At 41.3% G+C, this 24,289-nt stretch overlaps 1 protein-coding gene across 6 annotated transcripts in view; it reads left to right on the top strand.

The window, feature by feature from the left end:
• AKAP13 (A-kinase anchoring protein 13) overlaps positions 1-24,289 on the top strand; it is a 330,780-nt gene that overhangs the window by 107,243 nt on the left and 199,248 nt on the right. For all 6 annotated transcript variants that reach the window (XM_073304194.2, XM_073304196.2, XM_073304195.2 and 3 more), the window contains one exon: positions 10,789-10,936. In XM_073304194.2, the coding sequence (XP_073160295.1) occupies positions 10,789-10,936 (148 nt within the window). The remainder of the gene's footprint in view (positions 1-10,788; positions 10,937-24,289) is intronic.

The following is a 24,289-nucleotide window of genomic DNA, read 5'->3' as shown; positions in this document are numbered from 1 at the left end:
TACACTAAACAAATGGGGGTAAAGGGTGGGGTTTTTTGTTCAGTCAATAAATCAACTTCACAATTTGCATACATCTCTGATGTGCCAGAAGTTTGTACTTCTTGGATGACTTTGCCATAATCATGATTTGCTTCTGGGCAGTCACAAAGTTGTAGAAGACCTTGCAAGTGATCCAGAAATTCATTTTGGCAAGGCTTTCACACGGCACCAGGTGTACGCTGCTTCGATTCCGAACATCAGTCCAGCGGGGCTGGAGTGGACTGGTTAGCGCTTACCTGGGGCCCCAGTGGCGCTTACATAGGGCAGTTCCTGGGAAGCTGCCGGCAGGTCCCTCTAGCCTCCTAGGGACAGGGGTGGCCAGTGGGATCTGCGTGTGCTGCCTGCGCCCACAAGCCCCACCCCGGCAGCTTCCGTTGGCTGCCACAGAGCCGGCGCTCGTGGTGGCTGCAGCGCGGAGACCCCCCCAGCCGCCACTGTGCCTAGGGTCCACAGGATCCTGCCAGCTGCTTCCCAGGAGCTGCCCTAGGTAAGCGCCACTGGGGCCCCAAGTAAGCGCTAACCAGTCCACTCCAGTCCCGTGCCAAAATATCGGGGCAAATGGCATCCTGACTGTACATCGCTCGGGACACGAGACAAACAACTAAATATCGGGACATCTGGTCACCCTACGCTTTGTTTTAACTGACACTTTTGCTTGTCTCATCAGAGAGGATCTCCGCCCTCAGTTCTTTTAATCTGAAATCTTTCATCGGCACTCACATTAACATGGATCATTTAAAATAATAGAAAGGGAAAAACAAGAAAGTCAAGCCAGGGATTCTGAGATTAGTCTGATGGCGTATCCTTACATCGACGAGCTGTGGCTCATTTAAAAAACAAATATAATGGCTTCAGACTCCTCAAAGATCAAGAGGCTTGTAGTCATTCACTATGAGAATGGACCCAACCCCACCGCAAATCTGACAAATTTCCATTCCACTTATTTCAGGAGTCGTTTCTTGGAGGCCTTATCTGCAGGGAGCTTAAACACTGCAACAGAATGATATCCATCTTTCTTTGCATGCCTGGCCTAGGTCATCACTGTTATCTGGGGATATTTTCACATAAGCAGGGATTTCTAGTGCTACTCAAGTCAAAACCTCCTATTTAATACCACCACCTCCGTGCTTCCAGATCTGATTATCTGCAAAGTGACTTGGGTTGACATGATCTTTTTCCAGGGGCACTTCTGAGTCATAAAATGGCAGAGTCGGGGGTTGCTTCCGTGACTGGTATGAGTTCACTGTACCATGCGCCCCTGACCTGTCCCCTTCTAGCCTCATTCCTTTAAAACAGATATGCTAAAAGATTGATTAGCGGGTGAGTCATGGTGATTTGAATCTTGAATGGGATTGTGGGATCCTCACCTTCCCCTTGGTTTTGAGCTGCCATTTATTCTCTCTACTAGACACTTTCCGTGGAAAATTTCATGTATGCAAAAACCCAATTTTTCGATCAAAAATAGTTTTGATGGAAAATTTTCTTCCACCCCTAATGATTTCCGTTTTACAGATAGGGTTGCCAAGCCTCCAGGACTGGCCTGGAGTCTCCCAGAATCAGCACCAATCTCCCGGTGCCCATTGAAAGCAACCCGGGAGATTTTAATAGGATATTTTAAGAAAATGACATTATGTCAAGTTTTTTGGGGAGGGGGGAATCTCCCAGAATAGCTTCAGTCAGAGTTGGCAACCCTATTTACAGATGAACACACTTGAGGCACAGAGAAGTGAAATGATTTGCTGAAAACTGTTCTTGGGGCAGCCCCTCTAGAAGTCCCAGTTTTCTCCAAACTGGGGTCTCTTTATTCATCTCAAATTAGCCCAGTACATCAACTTCATCTACAATGAGTCAATCAGCCCTTAAACTCCAGAATTCGCCATCTTCCTTTGTCTCCCTGTGAGTTTGTTAGAGGCAGCATGGCATGGGGCTGTTAGTCCTCTGCTCTCCTGGGTCTTTCTGCCTCCTCACTGCTCTGTTTTCCTTTTTTATAGCTGAGCCTGTTTTCCTTATTGGTCCCAGCTGCGGGTGCATGCCTCCATGATTGGTAGTTCTGGTCGCTGTGCCGGGGTATGGTCAGCCTAGTTGCCAGTAAGCAGGGAAGACTCCTTTCCTGCCTGTGCTCATGTGGTGTTTATAAACCCATTACACTTGCCCAAAGTCATACAGGATGTGTCTACATTGCAGCTGTTGCATAGTGACTCACAGTGTAGACATACCCACAGTGACTCTGGAGTGAAATCTGACTTCTCTTTGTGTGCCCATAGCAGTAGATAACGTTCCTGGCTTGGAGGTTAGATGACAGCATGCTTACTTCATTTAAAAAAAAATGCAAGAGAACTTTTATCAGTTCAAGGAGGAAAACAATCAAAGGATTTCAATTTTCTGTGCCCATAAAAGAAGATCCACATTGAAACTGTGTGAACAGCTTTCCATTAATAAAGAAGATACCAGTTTGAAAGTATAAATCGTTATGACACCAAAAGGCATAATGTAATAAGTTGACCCAAGAATAAGTCAGTTCTGTTATGAATGGAAACAGAATTAAACCTGTTAAAAGGGCACATTATTCTCACTTGTCTAATCTAACACTCCAAGCCAAACTCTTCAGTAAAACAGCAGAACTCTTCTTGGCAATAGCTGTTTGGAAAGAAAAGTGCTGAAAGGTGTCAGACCTATTTTTTGCATCCACTTAGTAAATTTTTCCTAGTCACCTAATGCATGCTTTTGTGCTCAGCATCAGTGTACTGTAGTAGGTGCTACCATGATGAAAAATGTAACCAGAGACTGTAGTGGTTAACATCAGCAATCTTATGCGTACATATATTCTGTCCATTTACCATTCTGCTTTTAATAAAACTTCTACAAGTCCTTCAGTTTCACCTTTTAACACAACATACTGGAGTTTACATTTATTTAAATAGTCCTAGGCTTTGTCTGGGTTAGAGGAAAAAAGATGAGTTTTTGATATGTTCGCTAACATACTTCAAAACACCACAATGGGATAAGTGGTATTTTAAAATGTGCTAACTGCTTGAGGTGAATATGGTTCACATTAAAATACAACTTAAACTGTTTATAGTGGAATTTTAAAATACGTTAGCTAGCACATTTAAAAAAAATACATCCTTTTCCGACCCTAATTGGGACATACACTTACAAGTGTATAGGAAACCTGTAAAACGATATAGATTTGCTTTGGGGATGAATGGATTACTGTGGGTCTTGCTTCTGCCATTTCTCATTGAGACCTCATGTGATCCCAAATGGTACATGTTACAGGGGAATCCTTATGATTCGGTGTCATTCGCAGTATAGGGTCCGACAAGATTGATGGTTCCCCAGCACTTACAGAAGCAGACAGACAAAGATGCTCAATAACTGAATTGGAAATTCGAGCTTTTGCTATATAATTAAACTGTGCAAACATTTACGAGATTAAGGTAGTCTCTTTTTAGAATACAGATCCATTTTTACGAAGTAATAAATAATATAAATTAGTAATGTTTGGCTCTTATATAGTGGCCACTGTTTAATAACATCGTAGAAATTTACAAACACTGATGAAGTAAGCTCATATAAAAGCCCTTAAAGGACAGGTCATTCCCCTTTTACAGATGGAGAAAGTGAAACACAGAGAGGAAGTCATTTAGCCATGATCACTCAGGGCACATCAAAGCATAGTTTTTGTTCTCCCATAACTGTAATGGTTTAGAAATTGATACAAAGTGGTACAGTGCCCTAGTGTTGACACAATTATATTGATGTAAGAGTGCTTATATCGATATAGCCACTATTATACTGGTATAACAGTGTCAACGCTAAATGTTGTACCACTACAGTTAAAATCAGTTTCTAAATCGATATAGTTGTACAAAAATTGTGTGTAGCTCAGCCCTCAGTGAATCTGTGGCCAAGTCCCTTATCTTTAGTCATGTGCTATGACCACTAAACAACATTCCCTCCCCAGCTGGAGATACTGAATGTACTTTTCAATAATAGGCTTAATTCATACCGATCACATCTCTGAAATGTTTATTTCATACATCTTGAATCGAAATTTGGGAGTTGAAAGAAGTGGTGACCTTTTGGGTGAATGGACATAAAATGGAATGTTTTCATTTCCAATGGGCTTTAAGATAAGTAAATATTAGTCAATCCAAACTAGGTTTGAAATTAAATTATTCTTATTTGTTGGCATGTGCTGGAGAATTGCTTTGATCTATCTGTACTTTCACCATAGGGGTATTGGCAGCCTGGCTTTCCATTTGTAGCCATTCAGGATGAAAGGGGTTATAATAGCCACCTTGTGTGGCAGTGATATTGAACAGATGACGTTATTTGGGTAATATTAAATGAATAAAGGTAAACATGCTTCAATTAAAATGTTTTTGTAGGCTGAGTGCAATAGTGCTATTGGAAACTCTTTCTATGTGGGTTTAAGGAATTTGGCCACATTTGTAACTGATTTGCTTTAACTCTGAAGTTGTTGGAAAGAGAGAACCTTGTACTGTAAACTGTTAATTCATATTTTCAAAAATTTATTTTTTTTTAAAGTAACTTTTGGGTATGGATTTTTTTTTTTTATGATGAAGATGACAGAGTTTTGCTGTCTGTTACTGATTTTAATGAGAGATATTAAAGGCCACCCACTTTCTTAATCATGATCATTAGCAACTTGTGTATCTCCAGGGGTCTCAAAGTAGATTACAAACCATTAATTATGCTGTACACAACAGCAGATGACAGTTCAGAAGGCGCATGCAAAGGTGAACTGCAATGCACGATGAATGAATGAATGGCATCCTTTCCATCTTGCTAATGACCCGCAAAGAGAATGTCAGCTTTTAAGTTTAAAAAAAAAAAAAAAGAGCCGTGCTTGTTTTTCATATTAGGAATATTGGGTATTGACTTACCACTTTTTACTGAAAGACTGCGGCAGGGTTTGGAGAGACATGAAGCGGACACCTGAGCTACAGCTCCCAGGTTGCTAACTGAGGTGGCAGGAGAAGCTTATTCTTAGGCCTTGTCTAGGTAAAAAGGTACCATGTTTCAACAGAATTAGTTAACTTGATTGCAAACCCCACTGAACACCAGTGTAGACACAGTTTACCACCCTTAGTTTGAAATAGAGCTCCACAGTAGACCCATACAGTGTGGTTTACAGTCAAGTTAAGCAAGCTTGATTGAGCTCACTCGATTAAACCCTCCCACCTTTTTTCTAGTCTAGACAAGGCATGTAGGCCTTGTCTATGTAGCAGAAAATGGAGCATTTTTCAGTTGTGTTAGTTCAATAAGTTAGCTTAGCATCACTGAAATACCCTTTAGCGCATGTGTAGACACAGTTTAAAGGCTTGTCTATACTGTGGCACAATGTGGACTGCGGGGGTGTGACCAAAATGTTGTGCTCTAATTGCCCAGTGTGGACACTGTTGGTGCAAACTAAAAGGTACTTAATTTGCGTTAACACAGTCCTCTTTCAAACAGGACTGTACTAACACAAACTTGGTAATGTTTAGTTTGTGTTAGCATCATCCACCAGAGAGTGCAACATTTTGGTGCGCTGTATAGTTCACAGCCCCCATAGTCTACACTGCAGTCCAGTGTAGACGTAGCCTCAGACCTTTACAATCATGCTAGCTGATTTTGTCATAACCTAGGCTTCGCTCTAGATGTTAATTCAACCAGTTTAGCAAATTCTGAAGTACAATTGCTTTGCCTTGACTAGAGTTTTAGAAGCTGTAAAGTAGTTAGCTACCTTGATCTAACATCACATCTTTAAATCCTAGTCTAGACAAACCTATACAGAGGGCCTGAGGGGTTCTAGTATTTGTCCACATCTTCAGCTTGTTCTGTGTTAGCCCTTTATCCTGCTCTTTTTAACAATAACTAGGTGAATGCATCTATCGTTTTTGCTCTAATATTTGTGAGTTAACCTGTATCTCTTAAGCTTGTTAAAGTATTACCCTGATGGCCTTTGTTTAGTCCACGTGTGTATAAACCCATCAATACACAGTTCTTTTCACATGTACTCTGTGCTGATTACTTTTGTTCCAAAGGAAAGTGATGAGCCATATTTACAGGTTCTGGGTTTAAAAATATTAGCCTCAGCTGCCATTTGTTTAAACAGTCAGCTCTGTTGATGGGGTTGTCTTAAACTTTAGCAGGACTATAGGACCATTTAAGTATTTGCATGTGGATCCCATGGGGGGAACAGTTTGAGCAAAGATGAAGAAACAAAAATCAAAGCAAAGGGAGAAATTTGTAGGTTAAAAAGCGTGCATTTTGAATAGTTGCTTCAAAACCGGACACATTTGCTGGAATTGAATGTTTTAGTTCTGCATGTGAATTGGTAATGTTTGAATTTCAAATCTGAAACTTTTTTCCATCTTTTTATTGTATCATTGAAAACACACGCATTCTATTTCTGCCTCTTCTGTGTATTATTCCTTTCACATCCTTTAGAACTCTGCTCTGGTATTATCTCCTGATAGATTGCAGAAGCACTTCTTCTAGTGCCTTTCTGCCACTGGCTGAGTAATTTTTGTCAAGATGAATTGCAACAACAAAAAAAGTGGGTAGTATGCTAATTGTTTAATTGTAAGCATTACTTTTATGAGCAGTGATGATGGACTAATCTGTGAACCATGTTACCAGGACTAGTGATAAGTTTAACTATCTGCATCTTCTGGATTTAAATCTGGTTGATATCTGGTTAGCTTGTTCTTGTAAAACAGGGGAAAGCAAAATTGGTAAAACTAGTTTTAAGATGATATCGGTGTGTTCCCTCAGGGTTCTCCACTAGTGTAATGACACTGGGGCAACTTTTGTATGTTGACAAGCCCTCAGGAGCCTATCTGCTGAAGCCACATTACCACACATAGTTGTCTTCCTTGTGGTTTTATTGTCCAAAACCTGCTTAGATTTACTACCATACGGTCCACATCTGGCATATAACTAGTTGGCAGTAGTGTCAACTCTTGTGATATTTGATGACCAATACTTGGACTAGATGACCTCCTGATGTCCCTTCCAACCCTGATATTCTATGATTCTGTGATGTTTTTCTTAAAGCTTCAGCTCCTGGAGTCATGGAATTATGCAACATTCTATTTCTTTTTTCCTTCCCCGCTTCACTCGTTTCTCTTTCCTTTTGCTTCACTCGTTTCTCTTTCCTTTTGCTTCACTCGTTTCTCTTTCCTTTTGCTTCACTCGTTTCTCTTTCCTTTTGCTTCACTCGTTTCTCTTTCCTTTTGCTTCACTCGTTTCTCTTTCCTTTTGCTTCACTCGTTTCTCTTTCCTTTTGCTTCACTCGTTTCTCTTTTGTTTTTCATCTCTCTCTCGCTCTCTCTCTTTCTTCAAAAAAGGTTCTAACTCTCTTGGCTGTGAAGAAGAGCTTCAAAATGTGACCCACAAGGCCAATTAAAATGACCCTTCTTATTTTTTAATCTCCTGATTTGCATGTCTGGGGGCTGGCCATACAGAACAAAGATTGTAGCTCATCTGCTCCTTCACCCTGCGTGCCAGGGTTCGTAATGGTTCTAACAAAGATCAATCGCATTACGTGGCACCTTCTCTCATGCCTCCGACATCCATATGCCACAGGGCATTGCACTCTCTAATAGAGCCTCATCCTCTGCTTGTGAGTAATCTCCATATTATAGATGGGGACACTGAGGCAAAGAGAACCTGTGAGACTTGTCTCAGGTCAGCAGCAAAGCTGGGCTAAAACTCCGGCCTGGTTTTCAGTGGTGTACCTTTACTATACAGTCCCATGAAAAGTGAAAGGGGTTGGAGTGGAAGACTGGAGGGAGAGGTACTTGAGGCGGTTTCTGTTCAGTTAGTCTCCTCTAAGGCAGAATCTCTGTGGTTAGAGTCCTCTAGGGAGGCCATGGGAGCTCTGTAGCCATAGAAACTCCACACACAGCATAACCCAATCAGCTGCAGACACAGAGATAAGGCAAGAGTAACATTGGGTGGAGTGATGTAGGGTGTTGTGCTGTGTCGAAGGGTACACTGAGGGACTACTTTCTTGGCGGGAGGAATGAGGCAAATCCAAAGAGGGACATGAGGAACCAGAGATGAGTTTGGGGGAGCCAAGCCAGGGTGATGGAGGAGGAATTCAAGTGAGGGAGCCAGAATGCGGAGCGGAGTGTGGAGGAGCTGTGGGGATCCAGAGGTAGAAGAGGGAGTGGGGATGGGGAACCTAGGTTGGGAGGGTGAGTGAGCACAAAGGAGGATGGAGCGGAAACTGGTGGATTTGTTTGGGAGAAAGTATTGATTTGAGAGGGAGGAGGAGGAGCAATGAATTGAAGATTTTTAGAGTTAAGGTTATATAATGAGACAGAGCTTTTTGTTTGAGTATTCAAATTAGATTTTGCATAATCTGCATGGAGTCTTTTCCAAACTTGCAACATTAATGTATGCTAAGTGGAGTGATGAAACAGGGCTAGTTAATACAGCTTTAATTTTAAAACCTGAGGCATCAAACTGGTTTTGATCTTAGTAGATTAGTGGGCTAGAAAAGGACCAGACATTTTTAGCCTACTGTTCCCAATGATGTGTGTCTTAAGCAATTAATTGTCAGCAAATTATAAAGGATAGCAAAGTCATACAAAACACCCTTTACCCTTGTTATTTCTGTATGTACTTTCCTTCTGTTGCAATGAATGCATCTCTGTGACTGCAGGAGAGTGGATTTTTAATCTATCATAGGTATTTATATACCTTGAAACCAGATTTTTAGAGTTGTATGTGCAGAAGAACATGTGTGTGATTTGCGCATACAATTACTTCAGTTACACGCAGAGTTACTTGTGATAACTGCATATAATTTATGCAGAGATAAGAAGGGCTCGAAAACCTGTCTCACCAACAGAAGTTGGTCCAATAAAAGACTTCATTGCATCCCCCACCTTATCTCTCTAATATCTTGGGACTAACACAGCCACACCTAAACTGCATGTCTCATTTATGTATACTTTTTTGCACGCAGTAGTTCTAAAAATCTAGGTTGTGCAGACTGAGCGTAGGAGTGTGACCTGAGGCAGCAAGGTGTGTCCTGGTTTCATGGACTATTGTATTTGCTATAAATAAGGTTTTGCAGCCTCATCAAAGCATGATCTGCTAGAAAATGTGGCAAATGAGGTAATGCATACCTTGCAACAAAGCAGTAGATATTTTCAAATTGTTTGGTGAAAGTGTAATTGCACATGACAATGAAGGCATAACAGTAAATCTTACTTCTCGGCAATATTGATATGTGCCAGTACATAGCTATTGGGCTGCAGAGGGAGTCAGATTTGAGTCCTGATAATATAAAGCCTATTCTCCTGTCTGTAGCTGTTGTTCCAGGAAGGGTAGTTCTATTGAGTATAATTTTGCAACAACACTGTCCTTATTGGTTCCTTACAATCATGTTTCCGCCCCCCTCTCTTTGTAGCAAGAGAAAACCCTACTGAATTTGATGCTTCCCTAGGTTTCTGTGTATGTGTGTTGAGGAGGAGGGGAGTGGTCAGTGCTTGAGTTAGCTACCTTGCAGGTATCAGTAGGTAGTTACCTAGGCACAGAGAGAGAATTTAGGCTGGGATACTTTGGATACTTGAGCAATTTTGGGTTGCTCTCCGTGCTTCCTGGTGTGAGTCAATACCAGTGAGATGTTACAGTACCATCGTGATATCACGGTGCTGTGAGGTGCTGATTTTGATCTTGTGCTGATGTTTCCAGATGTTGTTGCCACCATGGCTATTTGAGCTGGGGTTGGGAATTTTTTTGACATAAACAAAAACGAGGAGTCCTTGTGGCACCTTAGAGACTAACAAATTTATTTGGGCATAAGCTTTCGTGGGCTAGAATCCACTTCATCAGATGCATGGAGTGGAAAATACAGTAGCAGGTGTGTGTGTATATATATATATACATAGTACATGAAAAGATGGGAGTTGCCTTACCAAGTGGGGGGTCAGTTTAACGAGACAATTCAATTAACAGTAGAATACCAAGGGAGGAAAAATCACTTTTTGTAGTGATAATGAGCGTGGCCCATTTCAAACAGTGGACAAGAAGGTGTGAGTAACAGTAGGGGGAAATTAGTATGGTAAAGACAGGTTTTTCATCAGAAAATAACACATTGTCGAAACCGAAACTTTTCGTGAAAACATAACAGTTTTGAAAAAACTTTAATCAGGCAGGATTCTCAGGTACAGTGTGGAATTTCTGGTGAGAGAGAGTAGCCAGTGGGTAGGGCATTCACCTGGGATGTGGGAGGCCCAAGTTCAAGAATCTGCTCTGCCTGACTGAAAGCAGAAACTTGAACTTGATCCTCCCAAATTCCAGGTAAGTGCCCTACACACCAGGCTGTGTTGGCTGTTCTGGGGTGAGGGCTCTATCTTGCTCTCTTTTTTTGGAGGGGGAGGCAACATTTTGTAAAGTCTTGGTTTCATCCCAATGCAACATGGGAAAATTGTTCGAAATCTTGAAAATTTTCACGGGATGGGAAAACTGTTTCCTGTCAGAATCTAATGGCCGAGCCTCTGCATATCTTTTGCAGCTGACTACTGTGCTTGATGATCCGGTCAAAGTGCATTGTGAAATCTACCTGTATATCTGAAGATGGGAGCAAATACTCTTACAGTGATGTGAAAAAGGACAGAGAGAAGAAACCAGGAGCCTTGGAGACCGAGTGGGTTGTTCATATAATAAAATTTTTGAGGATGTGAACTTGACCTCTGGCTTTTTTTGCCCTTGTCTTAGGGTGACTGTGTTATTACAGTGCTGCTGACTGAAGAAGATGAACTTGAAGATGATGTAGTTTTTTACTTGGTGTTTACTGGCTCCACTGTCCAACACTGCACAAGCACGAGAAAAATTAATCGTGGGACACTGGAGACCATTGCTCCCGGTAAGTGCTTTGCTTTCTTTGCAAAACGCAGCCTAAAAAAATTGTGAAAACTGATACATTGAAGTTTATTTAAACCTCATGTAATGTTGAGAATCTTTATTATTTTCCCCTATTTGCACAATCTTTTAGAGTAAAAAATATGTATCTGGAATGATCATTTTTAAACCAAGCTTTGACTGAATGGGTTTTAAAAAAATGTTCTGGAGGCAAACAGAGGTTTATAATGGAATCGCATCAATATGATAGCATAGTTATTTAATGCATAACTATTACACTATACAAAAAAAATCACAAAGTTTTGCCTGCACATGTTAAAAGACTTTGAGAAAAGGCCAGACAGAAGAGGACACAGTTGCCTTTACAAATTATAAATATTTAGAAATGCCATTTGTTCAACTGGATTTGCAGCACAATAAGGAACTGGCTGCATTTTGGTTGCTAGGTTTGAGTTGAACAGAGGCTCATTAATGTAGCCACAGGCGCGGTCTTCCTCCTTTTCCGGGGGGATGTTCAACCCCTGCTCTGCCCCAGGCCCTGCTCCCACTCCACTCCATCCCCCAAGGACCCACCCCCACCCCCACCCCACCTCTTCCTTCTCCTGCCCCTCCCCCGAGTGTACCCCGTCCGCACTCCTGCCCCTTGCACCTCCTGCATACCACGGAACAGCTGATCATGGGAGGCGTGAGCCACTGAGAGGGAGGGGGAGGAATTGATCAGCAGGGCCGGCAGTGGGCGGGAGGCACTGGGGGTAGGAGGGGGAGGAGCTGGCTGCTGGTGGATGCTAAGCATCCACTGTTTTTTTTCTGTGGGTGTTCCAACTCCGGAACACCCATAGAGTCAGTTCCTATGAATGTAGACTTATTGAAACAAGCCCCTGCCTTAAACCTAAAACACCTTCATGCACTTAAACACAGTGACATAGTTTCTAAAGATGTTGCAGGGTGTGATCTCTCTCCAATAAATGTGCTTGGTCCTTGGTGACTTTCCTGCGCCTGAGGTATATAGTGCTCAGGAAGAGTCATTCTTGGAGCCTCTTTGACACAGGCTTCACGTAATTAAAGAAGAGCAACAATTTCCTTCAGTGGCTTCAACACCATGGGAATGAAAATTTTCCAGGTGGCATTCCTTACTATTAACCTTTTATTCTGACTGTTGCTATATAGCACATTGATATGAGTGTGAGGAGAAAATAGTCTATTATTTTCAACTATATACAACAGTATAGCTTATGTAATTTAGTGTATTTTCTGCTTTTTATCTATGTGGTAGGTAATGTTATAGGAGAGATGCATGTTAAATGGAATTTGCCAATGACAGCATGGCTCTGTAGGTGGCTGTGGTCTCTTTGTTTCCTTCTGGTAAATGTAGTGATTAAAGCAAAGTTCGCCATATTATTCACTCTGTACAGTCTCTGTTTGCACTGTCAGGATAATTAAAGTTACTTGAACAGAGCAGTCTAGTATGAATACTGATTACTGAAACCCAGTGCAATCAATGATACTATGATTAATTTTCTAACGGAACTGATACAGAACTGGTAACTTTTAGGCTGTTTTTGTGCTGTGCGTACAAGGCAATACTGTGATAGCATTGGGTGCTGGGATCTCATCTCTTTCGGAATCCAAATAGCAGAATTTCCCAGAACGGAACTGAAACGATTCTGTGTTCCATTTCAGCCTGAAAAGGAGCCAGAATACCTCACAGAATTTCGTTACAAAAGCAATCCATTTCTATTGTTGTTATCCTAATGTCCCTGTATGCAACAAAGGACACCACTTGAGCTTCTGTGTGACTTTAATGATTGTATCTGCAGTGGTGCTGGATGGCAGTTACCTCTAGTAACTTGGGTTTAATATGTGTATTTCATTTTGGAAGATATTGTCACAGAAGGGAGAACTTCATTATTGGACCAGTCTTTGGTGAGGGGTGGTGGTGGGGGAGGGTGGAGAGAGAGTCTATTTTATCATACTTGTATCCAGAAAGCCAGTATATATAGCCAGTATTGTTCCATGGTTCAGTCTTTCTTATTGAAGATGGTTTTCAGAAGGGTTGCTGTGTTAGTCTGTATCAGCAAAAACAATGAGGAGTCCTTGTGGCACCTTAGAGACTAACACATTTATTTGGGCATAAGCTTTTGTGGTCTATAACCCACTTCACGAAAGCTTATGCCCAAATAAATGTGTTAGTCTCTAAGGTGCCACAAGGACTCCTCAGTGTTTTTATTGAAGATGCTGATTCTAGTAGGAGAATGATCTCTCTTAGCTCAGTTTCTCCTCCTGCTGGACTCTACAGTGAATCTGCAATCATGTACTTACCTTGTGTATTTAGCCAGTTACCTTGGAAATGATTATGATGACTCATGGCCAAGTATTATTTGACCTCACTGCAGGATTAACCATGAGCAAGAGGCAGTGGTGTGGGAGACCAGCCCTTGTTGAAACATCATAGCCGGGGTAATTAACAAGTCCTTCATGATTACACAAATTAAGAAAACCATGAGCAAAGTGAATGGCTTGTGGCCTATCACCACGTGATAGAACTAGGAGTGTAGGTTCTCTGCCTAGCATAAAAGGTAGGGTGACCAGACGTCCAACTGCCGCGATATTACATAACATAAGCTCAAGACTGAGAAGTTGTTGTTTTGCTTGGCTTTTTTTGTGTAGGGGGTGGGGCAGGGAAGAAGGAGGTTTAAAGAGAAAAGTTTTTAAACTTCATTAAACCTAATATGCAAAAGAAACATTGCCATTTTGTTTCTGAACTTTTTCTGGCAGTTCTGGTTTGAAAACATACCAGCGCTCTGCTAGTGCATGCAAACCAGAAAGGGGAACTGACCGGCTAGGTTCTGCCGTCTAAGCTAAGGGAAGTGTTTAAAAGTAACAAACTCCCATAAAGAGAGAGCATTTGATTAGACTGAATAACATAAGGTAGCATTAGGCAAATACTTTTTTTAAACACATGCCTGTTACTGCTTTCGATTCTCATTATACATAAAAAATATTCCATAGTCTGAAAGTCTTTCTTTAAACAAAAGTTGTTAAGGGCAGAGTCCAAGGCCTGCTACATTTCATCTTCCTCTGAGTAATCTGCTCTTTTATTGTGTGTTTTCATTGTTGGTCATATGATAACTAATCTTTAAAAGAAATCTTTTGACTATTCAAATACAAGCCTTTACTTCTGTACGTGACAAAACTGAAGGAAGGATTTAAATTTATAACCAGAGGTTGAAGATAGGGCAAGATTGTTATTTACATAGAGATCATTTTTAATTGAAATATTAGATTCCGAATAAACTATATTACTGGGCTGAATTGTACATCAAATTAGGTCACCAACTGTGATGTCTTGCAAATATTCAGGACTTGACAGTCCTACTCCCACAATGATACAGTGGAAATATCCAATAACCCAGTAAAATTATCATACAAATATGTAAGCAGAAATGGATCAGACTTCATTTTCTTGTGGGTCATTTAACATATTATGGATTCATAGAAGGAATAGCTTAGTGTTTGGACCGTGAAAACCCACAGTCTCCTTTAAACACAGACGCATGTTCATATGTGTAGTACAATTTTGAAATTGTATTACAGTGAGACCTTTGAGGATTTTTTTTTAGGATTTGTTGGTGGGTTAGGACTGAGAAGTTCCTACGAAGAGTTGAGTACTGGAAGTGGCAGTTTGTTAAAAGCACCTGGTTATAAAATTGTTCCATCTTGCATTCCCATTGCTAGTTAGTGTTGGGGGAGGCAGGGTGGGCCAGAACTGGGCTGGGTTTCGTTCTGAAGTAATGATCACCTCAGCCAAGAGGAGGAACAAAAGTGGGAAAATCACTGTCTCGATTTGTACCAGGAGTGTTGCATAATTAACAGAATGTCACTTGTCTCTCTATTGGGTGGTGGTAATTAGGGTTGTTTTTATACATGCTCTGTTTCCTTTGCTTACTGCTGCGAAGGAGATTAGTAAGAACTTTTGATTTTGAGATGCTTAGGAGAGGTCACCGCATCTTTTACCTTTTGATCTGTGTGCACATATATAAAATGTTTATTACCCCCCATTGGATTACAAACCACATCCAGTTGACACAGACAGGGTGTGCCTATGCCTAAAACACAAAACCTATAACAAAGAATAACTTGAGAGAGACCACATTTTCAACAAAAACACCTTTTATATGCTAGAATAAATTTAACGGGGTCTGTCCTCTTCCTCCTCCCATTGCGAAAGCAGGATAGTTCCCATGCTCCAAGATTAAACTCTGTCTCAGAGTCAATAGCATACTTGGGCAGTTATAATTATCACTTAGTTTACAATCTGAAGGCCTTTATGTTGGAAAAAGGGGTAAACAGTGAGGTGGCAAAATTTGCAGATAATACAAAACTACTCAAGACAGTTAAGTCCCAGGCAGACTGCGAGAGCTACAAAAGGATCTCTCGTGACTGGGCAAAAAAATGGCAGATGAAATTCAGTGCTGATAAATGCAAAGTAATGCACATTGGAAAACATAATCCCAACTCTACATATAAAATGATGGGGTCTAAATTAGCTGTTACCACTCAAGAAAGAGACCTTGGAGTCATGTGAATAGTTCTCTGAAAATATCCACTTAATGTGTAGCGACAGTCAAAAAAGCAACAGAATGTTGGGAATCATTAAGAAAGGGCTAGATAATAAGGCAGAAAATATTATATTGCATCTATATAAATCCATGGTACACCCACATCTTGAATACTATGTGCAGATGTGGTCATCCCATGTCTAAAAAGATATATTGGAATTGGAAAAGGTTCAGAAAAGGGCAACAAAATTATTAGGGGTATGGAACAGCTTCTGGGATAAGACTGGGACTTTTCAGCTTGGAAAAGAGATAACTAAGGGGGGATATGATTGAGGTCTATAAAATAATGACTGGTATGGTGAAAGTAAATAAGGAAGTGTTATTTACTCATTCTTATAACACAAGAACTAGGGGTCACCAAATGAAATCAATAGGCAGCAGGTTTAAAACAAACAAAAGGAAGTATTTCTTCACACAACGCACAGTTTGCCAGAGGATATTGTGAAGGGCAAGACTATAACAGGGTTCAAAAAAGATTTAGATAAATTCATGGAGGATAGGTCCATCAGTGGCTTTTAGCTAGGGTGTCCCTAGCCTCTGCTTGCCAGAAGCTGGGAATGAGCGACAGGGGATGGATCACTTGATGATTATCTGTTCATGCCCTCTGGGGCACCTGACATTGGCCACTGTTGGAAGACAGGCTACTGGGCTAGATGTACCTTTGTTATTGCAGTAGGACCTTGTTTTGCCCTTTTGTTGATTTTTCTATTTCACCTCTCCACTGACAACCTTTTACTGACCTTCCGTTCTAAACTAGATACTGGGTGCCCTGACTGTTCTACAGTTGCTTGCTACAGGAGTAAAAGGAAGCATTATGATCACCTAATAGCAGATGGGGATCCAACAGGTATCATAAAAGGGACTTGGCTTGCTATGTAGCCTGCATATAAGCAGGAACATTTACCAGGTCCCAGTAAAGGAGGGTTCAGAAGAGCATGATATAGATTAAGGGTATGTCTACACAGCCAACAGCGCTTTAACGTGGCTGGGGAGTCGCAGCTCCAGCGCTGGAGAGAGGTCTCCCAGCGCTGTAATAAAACCACCTCCGCAAGGGCAATAGCTACCAGCGCTGGGAGCGCGGCTTGTAGCACTGTCTATACTGCCGCCTTACAGCGCTGAAACTTGCATCGCTCAGATTTTTTTTCCCCACATCCCTGAGCGAAGAAAGTTTCAGCACTGTAAGTGGAAGTGTAGACTAGGCCTTAGTCCCTTATTGGAAGATGAGATGATTACTGCTGAAGATCCCCTATTAGTGGAACAGAATTGTGGGTGGATCTAATGCTCCTCGGAACTAAAGTGGAAGCTTCACTGGAGTTAAGACGCTGTAGCTAATTTAGGACAAAGAATCATTTTAAAATTAAAGAATGAAATATATATTGCTACGTTTTTTTAATATACTGTTGTTTTTTGGGCTTGAAAAAAGTGAGATTGGTTACTCTGTCCCACTATGTTGTTATTATCAACCCAAGGGAAAATAATATTCTGCTGCTAAAATCAAATCCCCAATCAAGCTGATGTATGGTAATACAATATCAAATATGAACTAAAGGGTCATGAAAACTGTTCCGTTCATGATGCCTTACATGCTTTGGGCAGCTTTTTTACCAACCTGAGTATGCATCAAGTGGTATAATGCAGTTAAACTATTTTGTTAAACTGAACATTTATTTTGTTTGTGTTACTGCTTTCCTTTTGCTTTCTAAAATGAAGCATTTCACCAAACTGCTGCCTTTTTGTTTTCCCTGTTGAGCTCATGTTTATAACCCATAATTTGAAATGTTTTTCTTTTTGCCAGAAGTAAATGCTGATGCTGCAGAGTAATTTGAGCTTTACATCTTGTTTGGTACTTTGTGGTGATATTTATTTATCTTCGGTTCTTATGTAGTCTTCCTTTCCATAGCATCTGACAGCCTCACAGGTTTTAATGCATTTGTCCTCACAACACTCCTGTGTAGGGTGACCAGACGTCCCGATATTTAGTTGTTTGTCCTGTGTGCTGACTGATGTACGATCGGGACCCTATTTGTCCCGATATTTTGTGGCACTCTGGATTTTTTTGCTTTTCTTGAGGAGGCAAAAAATTTAGAGCCGGCCCTGGTGAAGGGGTGAGCCTGTGGCTGCCCCCCCATGTGTCCCGATACTTTGTTCTTGTTATCTGGTCACCCTACTCCTGTGAAATAGGAAAGTGCTAGTATCCTTGTTTTACAGATGGCGAACTGCATCACAGAGAGGCTAAGTGTTTTGCACAAAGTCACACAGGAAGTTTGTGGTGGAACAGGAAATTGAACTCGAGTCTCCTAAGTCCCAGTTAGTGCCCATTGTGTAAGTTTGTGAGGTGGGAATTTTTACCCACTGGGCCTTGGACTGCTATGTGCAAGCTTATTTTAAGTGGGTTACATGATTTAACATTCCTATTAATCTGTCTAAGGCTTCATTTCTCTCTCTTTCCTTTTAGCTGTAGTTTAGGAAGTTAGGACTTAAATGAGAGTAGGAAGAAGCCCTTAATTGTTCTGTTGCAGTAACAATAGTTGGCTGCAGGCAAACAAAACTTCACTCTTAACATACTGGTCGGGTAAGAAATGTCATGTTTGTGAACCATGTCATTAAAACAATAAAGAAGGTGATTATATGCCATACCATTGATTCCATGTTCCCTATAGTGTTTTATCGTTTATCATTTTCAGAAGTTGTCTGTGTGAAGTATCTAATTCATTAGGGCCTGCTCCTGTAACGCTGAAGTCAATGGAAGTTTTGCACTGGTTTCAGTGGGAGCGGAATTAGGCTCTTAAGCATCATGTGTGTGTCTCTGTGGTAGTTGCCATTTGCCAACAATTACCATGCATTTGGGGTACCCCAATTATTTCCTCTTCTGAATATGGAGAAATATTATATTTCTGTTACTACTGCATGGTTCCATAACTTTCAGAAAATGTTGACTTTTTAATGTTGTTCACTATATTTGTCCTTAATTATGTTCAAATGGGGAGGTTCTGCCTAAATTTTTTGTAATTCATTTAATTTTAGGATTTTTTTCTACTTGACTGCTGCTGTTTAAAGTGAAATAAATTGCTATTGAATGATGAATATCTTCATTTAAAATATATACTTGATTTTGCATTTTTTAAAATGTATGTTCATGCTTATTCTCCTCCACCACTGAATATGTTCCCACCTAGGAAACTACTGGTAATAGAAAAGGCTGCCCTCTCTACTTTATTAAATAACCTTTCTTCTAGAAGACCAAAAGAGTAAACAAGTTGTGTAACAAATGATCACTTGGCAATAATAGTCATGTGGACTTGTTTTAAAATATTCTTAATAATGAAACCTCTACAAAGCTAAAATAGAGAAATGATATAACCAAAACCAGTTATATACTGCAGCCTCTCTGGTATACTTCGGTGCATTATGCAGAGTTATTAAAAGGAGACGAAGCCAGCTAAACGACATATGTCATAGGAAAAAAATGGTGAAGACTGTATAGGAAGTATATATGATGGCGTGTTTGGAAGCTATATAATGCCATAGATTTTATGACAACCCTACATTAACAAGCCACTGAGTGTGTATTGAAGAGGTGGAAAGCCTTTGGCTAGGAAATAGATTTCAGCGTTGAAGGTTTAAAACTTTGAATGTGGCCTCTCTCCATTGTTGTTGCAATATCTATTTATTTCAGCCTGTAGTAAATCTGTGTGTTACAAACAGTGGGTATCTCATGCGCACACACTAAATCACACCCGGGGTCCTTAAATTTCAAAAGCAGAGTGCTAAACTCCTTGAACAAAAGAACTCCTTTATCTGGTAGCAGTAGTTGGATCCCTTAATCTTTGTGTGTGCCAGCCACCCAGGGGCAATGTCACTGACACAACGCCAATACGTTGCATACAAAATAAACAATTTTTATAGTAGGTATCTTTTCCTGTTTAAATCCTTTTGTAGAAAAAGTTCAAGTCACCATGACAGGGTCATAATAGAGGGCACAATTAGCACAGGAATCCCGAGTCACTCACTAATGCAAACCTAGCCGGCTGTTCCAATGTAACTTTAAATAGCTGCCGAGGCCAAGAACCTATTGTTTGGTGTATTAAATATGAATCCTCAAAATAGGAGGCTTGGACAGGATTTCCACTTTCAGCTGGGTAGGAAGTGAAGTCATGTTTTAAGGCATTCATTGGTTTTGTTTAGCTACAACACTGTTTTGTCTCCATGTGTGCTTTGTTTAATGATAAGGAGCCTGCAGGAAATGATACCACCCTTTTAAACACACCCTCAGTTTTAGTCAAGCAAATTTATGGTACTGGTATAAGTTAGACCCAGCTTGGTTGTATATGGTAAGTTAACCATTAGCAGTTAACTCTTTAAAAAGAAAAGGAGTATTTGTGGCACCTTAGAGACTAACCAATTTATTTGAGCATAAGCTTTCGTGAGCTACAGCTCACTTCATCGGATGAGCTTTGTAACTTCCAGGTTTCCCTATTTTTTCTGCGTACTATCTCCCAGGGTGTCTCCACAGAAAAAATAAAAGGCAGTTTTGTCAGTTTTCTTCAGTTCTGAGTGCATAAGTGCAGGCGGACGAGAAGCCTGTGTTAATTTTAATTTTACATGTTTATATATCGTGCTGTTGCCTGAAGCAAATTTAGCATCTAGCTATGAGAGTGTAATGCAGCACTACAGCTAGTACAGAACAAGGAGCAATGGTCTCAAGTTGCAGCGGGGGAGGTCTAGGTTGGATATTAGGAAACACTATTTCACTAGGAGGGCGGTGAAGCACTGGAATGGGTTACCTAGGGAGGTGGTGGAATCTCCTTCCTTAGAGGTTTTTAGGGCCCGGCTTGACAAAGGCCCTGGCTGGGATGATTTAGTTGGGTTTGGTCCTGCTTTGAGCAGGGGCTTGGACTAGATGACCTCCTGAGGTCTCTTCTAACCCTAATCTGCTGTGATTCTTTATAGCTCAGATGTGTCTTTTTACAAGTGTGGGAGGATAAAGTTTTACCATTCTGACAATTTACCTGCCTAATGGAGTCGCAATAGAGACTCCACAGTTCAAGTTGTAGTACCGTTTCTATTGTAAGCTCACTTTTTTGCCTTCACTTCTAATTTCTGTTTCTAAAAAAAACCAAACAAATTTGCTTTCTGCATACATTTTTTCATGTTGAGTCCCTGCCTAGAGAAGCCGTTTTTTTAAAAAAAGCTAGAGGTTAATCAGAGAAGCCAGTTTAGTTATGCTACTGAAAAATGGATGGCATTTCACTTTCTAAAAATGTTTTTTTAACGTTTGCCTGCGCCTAGGCAAACATTGGTTTCTCATCAGCGCTGAACCTCTCTTAACACAGATTTTGTATGGAATCTTGGAAAGAAAATGTACCAATCCACACGGAACTGAGGGTGGGCAGAGCTCAAGTTGTTAGGGTAGTTAGTGGATAGGTAAGAGATCCTTCAGTTGTTTCTAGTTTCACCTTACGTGCTCTTAATATTGTAGATTTTGTAATTTGCTTACAAAGAGAGGGCAATGTGTAGAAGCTTGCCATAGCTCAAATTCAATCGTACCCCATGTGCACTGATAAATAAAACTGCTTTTCAATCTGTTTATGTATTTATAGTGTGCCCAGTGATATGCTTGGTACCTCTCAAAAGAGAAGGTAGACCTTCTTGCTGCCCTGAGGAGTGTACAGACTAAATCAAACCTAATTGAGACAGGGGACAGAGGGACAATACGGTAACTCAGCAAGAGTTATTGGATGGTCTGATGGAGTGATGCTGGGTGTATATGAGTTTTCACAGAGTTAATAAGTGTGTTCATTGGCTAATGTCATGTGGATATTGTGTCATAAATGTGTCTTGATGGTTCTAAGTGGGAAAGGCATTCCATGCAGAGAAATAGCAGGGAATAAAACACACAAATGTTTGTGAAAGTAGTGGGCAAATGTGGTATGAAGGCTGGTGTCACTGGCAGAGCAGCTAAAATTCCTATTATAATATTATTTGGTGTTATACAGTGGTCATGCTTAGCAATTTATCATTTGCCTTAGATCGCTGTTTCTCAGCCCGTACGTCGTGACTCCCCAGGGTGTCATGAAAGGCAATCCAGGGGTCACAAGACACTGAACATTTTACTATAATTAAAGCCACTCTCTTCCACGCCCTGCCCACCATTTCCCGTCAAGGACAAGTATTCTTGACCTCTTGAAACATACTCAGATTAGATAGGCTTATTATTGTTGTTACTGATACTTTACTAAAGAAGTAAGAGTAAAAAGTGAATGGGAGTCATGAAGTTTTTTTATTTCTAATAAGGAGTTGCTGTGGCTGATATTTCCTGCGATAACTCTGGGAGATCTTATAGTGTTAAATGTATGGATTATCTTTGAAAACTCATGGCAATCGGGAGAGGTCCCGGATGTCTGGAAAAAGACTAATGTAGTGCCCATCTTTAAAAAAGGGAAGAAGGAGGATCCTGGGAACTACAGGCCAGTCAGCCTCACCTCAGTCCCTGGAAAAATCATGGAGCAGGTCCCCAAGGAATCAATTCTGAAGCACTTAGAGGAGAGGAAAGTGATCAGGAACAGTCAGCATGGATTCACCAAGGGCAAGTCATGTTTGACTAATCTAATTGCCTTCTATGATGAGATAACTGGCTCTGTGGATGAGGGGAAAGCAGTGGACGTGTTGTTCCTTGACTTTAGCAAAGCTTTTGACATGGTCTCCCACAGTATTCTTGGCTAGATTGTCGGGCTCAATGGGTAGTGATCAATGGCTCCATGTCTAGTTGGCAGCCGCTGCCAAGTGGAGTGCCCCAAGGGTTGGTCCTCGGGCTGGTTTTGTTCAATATCTTCATTAATGATCTGGAAGATGGTGTGGATTGCACCCTCAGCAAGTTTGCAGATGACCCTAAACTGGGAGGAGAGGTAGATACGCTGGAGGATAGGGATAGGATACAGAGGGACCTAGACAAATTAGAGGATTGGGCCAAAAGAAATCTAATGGGGTTCAACAAGGACAAGTGCAGAGTCCTGCACTTAGGACAGAAGAATCCCATGCACCGCTACAGACTAGGGACCAAATAGCTGGGCAGCAGTTCTGCAGAAAAGGACCTAGGGGTTACAGTGGACGAGAAGCTGGATATGAGTCAACAGTGTGCCGTTGTTGCCAAGAAGGCCAATGGCATTTTGGGCTGTATAAATAGGGGCATTGCCAGCAGATTGAGGGACGTGATCATTCCCCTCTATTCGACATTAGTGAGGCGTCGTCTGGAGTACTGTGTCCAGTTTTGGGCCCCACACTACAAGAAGGATGTGGACAAATTGGAAAACATCCAGTGGAGGGCAACAAAAATGATGAGGGGGCTGGAGCACATGAGTTATGAGGAGAGGCTGAGGGAACTGGGATTGTTTAGTCTGTGGAAGAGAAGAATGAGGGGGGATTTGATAGCTGCTTTCAACTACTTGAAAGAGGGTTCCAAAGAGGATGGATCTAGACTGTTCTCAGTGGTAGCAGATGACAGAACGAGGAGTAATGGTCTCAAGTTGCAGGGGGGAAGGTTTAGGTTGGATATTAGGAAAAACTTTTTCACTAGGAGGGTGGTGAAACGCTAGAATGCGTTACCTAGGGAGGTGGTGGAATCTCCTTCCTTAGAAGTTTTCAAGGTCAGGCTTGACAAAGCCCTGGCTGGGATGATTTAGTTGGGGATTGGTCCTGCTTTGAGCAGGGGGTTGGACTAGATGACCTCCTGAGGTCCCTTCCAACCCTGGTATTCTATGATTGTCAGGGCCAGGAATTGTATGTAATTCCATGGGGAAGGATGACCACAGCTCTTCCAGGAACTAAGATTAGGTGAATTGACTCAAGTTGTGATACCTCCATAGAAGTGCCACGACCTAGAGAGGCATATAGTAGTTCAAACTGGATTCTCCAGAGACCAACAGACAAAAAAAGGACTTCTGGATAAGTAGTCTCAGTTTAAACTGTCTCAGGGCTACCTTTCTCATCCAGCAAATTGTCAGAACTTTGTGGCCAAGGGGGACCCCAATCCTTCCTGGGAAGGGTTGGAAGGACTTTGACCTACTGAAGCCCTGTAAGACTGATGGATGACCTCTGGTAAGCTTCTAGCATGCATGTAGGAACGTTTATTGTTTTTATATGTTTTCTCTGTATTGCTTTCAGCTTAAGAATAAATGTGTTGCTTATAAAGGTCTGTGCTTAACTTATAACTGCTTTCAGTTATGCTGTTCATAAGCCATCAGAGAGAACTGAAGTGCAGATGCTAGCTTGTTTAGGGAGTCTAGTTTGCTGGGAATATCACAATGTAGTCTGGGGAAAACACCAGTCAGGAGGGGGAGAGATGCAGCTTTCCACCCAAGAAAGGTAATGGCTGGAAGTCTAAAAGTAGGTGCCTGTGATGCGCCATGGAGGGGGAATACAGGTGCAGTTTTCCTGAACTGTGACAGTTGTCAAGCTGAAAGGAAAGCCAGATCTTTTCAAAATTATGACAGAGATCTGGCCTTCCTTCAGTTGCTCATTATATTCAAAAGCCATACTGCGTGCTTTTTGGCCATGTCACCAGGATGGATAAAAACACCCCGGCGCACTGTGCTCTCAAACTCTCCATTGATGAGCAAAGGGGTCCATGCCCTGACCCCAATTTGCATGCCCTGACCCCAATTTGCAGTATTAACTCAGATCTGGGAAGTTCAATATACAATGCCTGGTGCGATGCCATCAGCTGTGGTCATTTTGGCTAG

This window comes from Lepidochelys kempii, chromosome 10 (assembly GCF_965140285.1).
Source record: "Lepidochelys kempii isolate rLepKem1 chromosome 10, rLepKem1.hap1, whole genome shotgun sequence".
NCBI lineage: Eukaryota > Metazoa > Chordata > Testudines > Cheloniidae > Lepidochelys > Lepidochelys kempii.
Note: the sequence above shows the minus strand (reverse complement) of the source record. Positions and strands in the feature narration are given on the sequence as shown.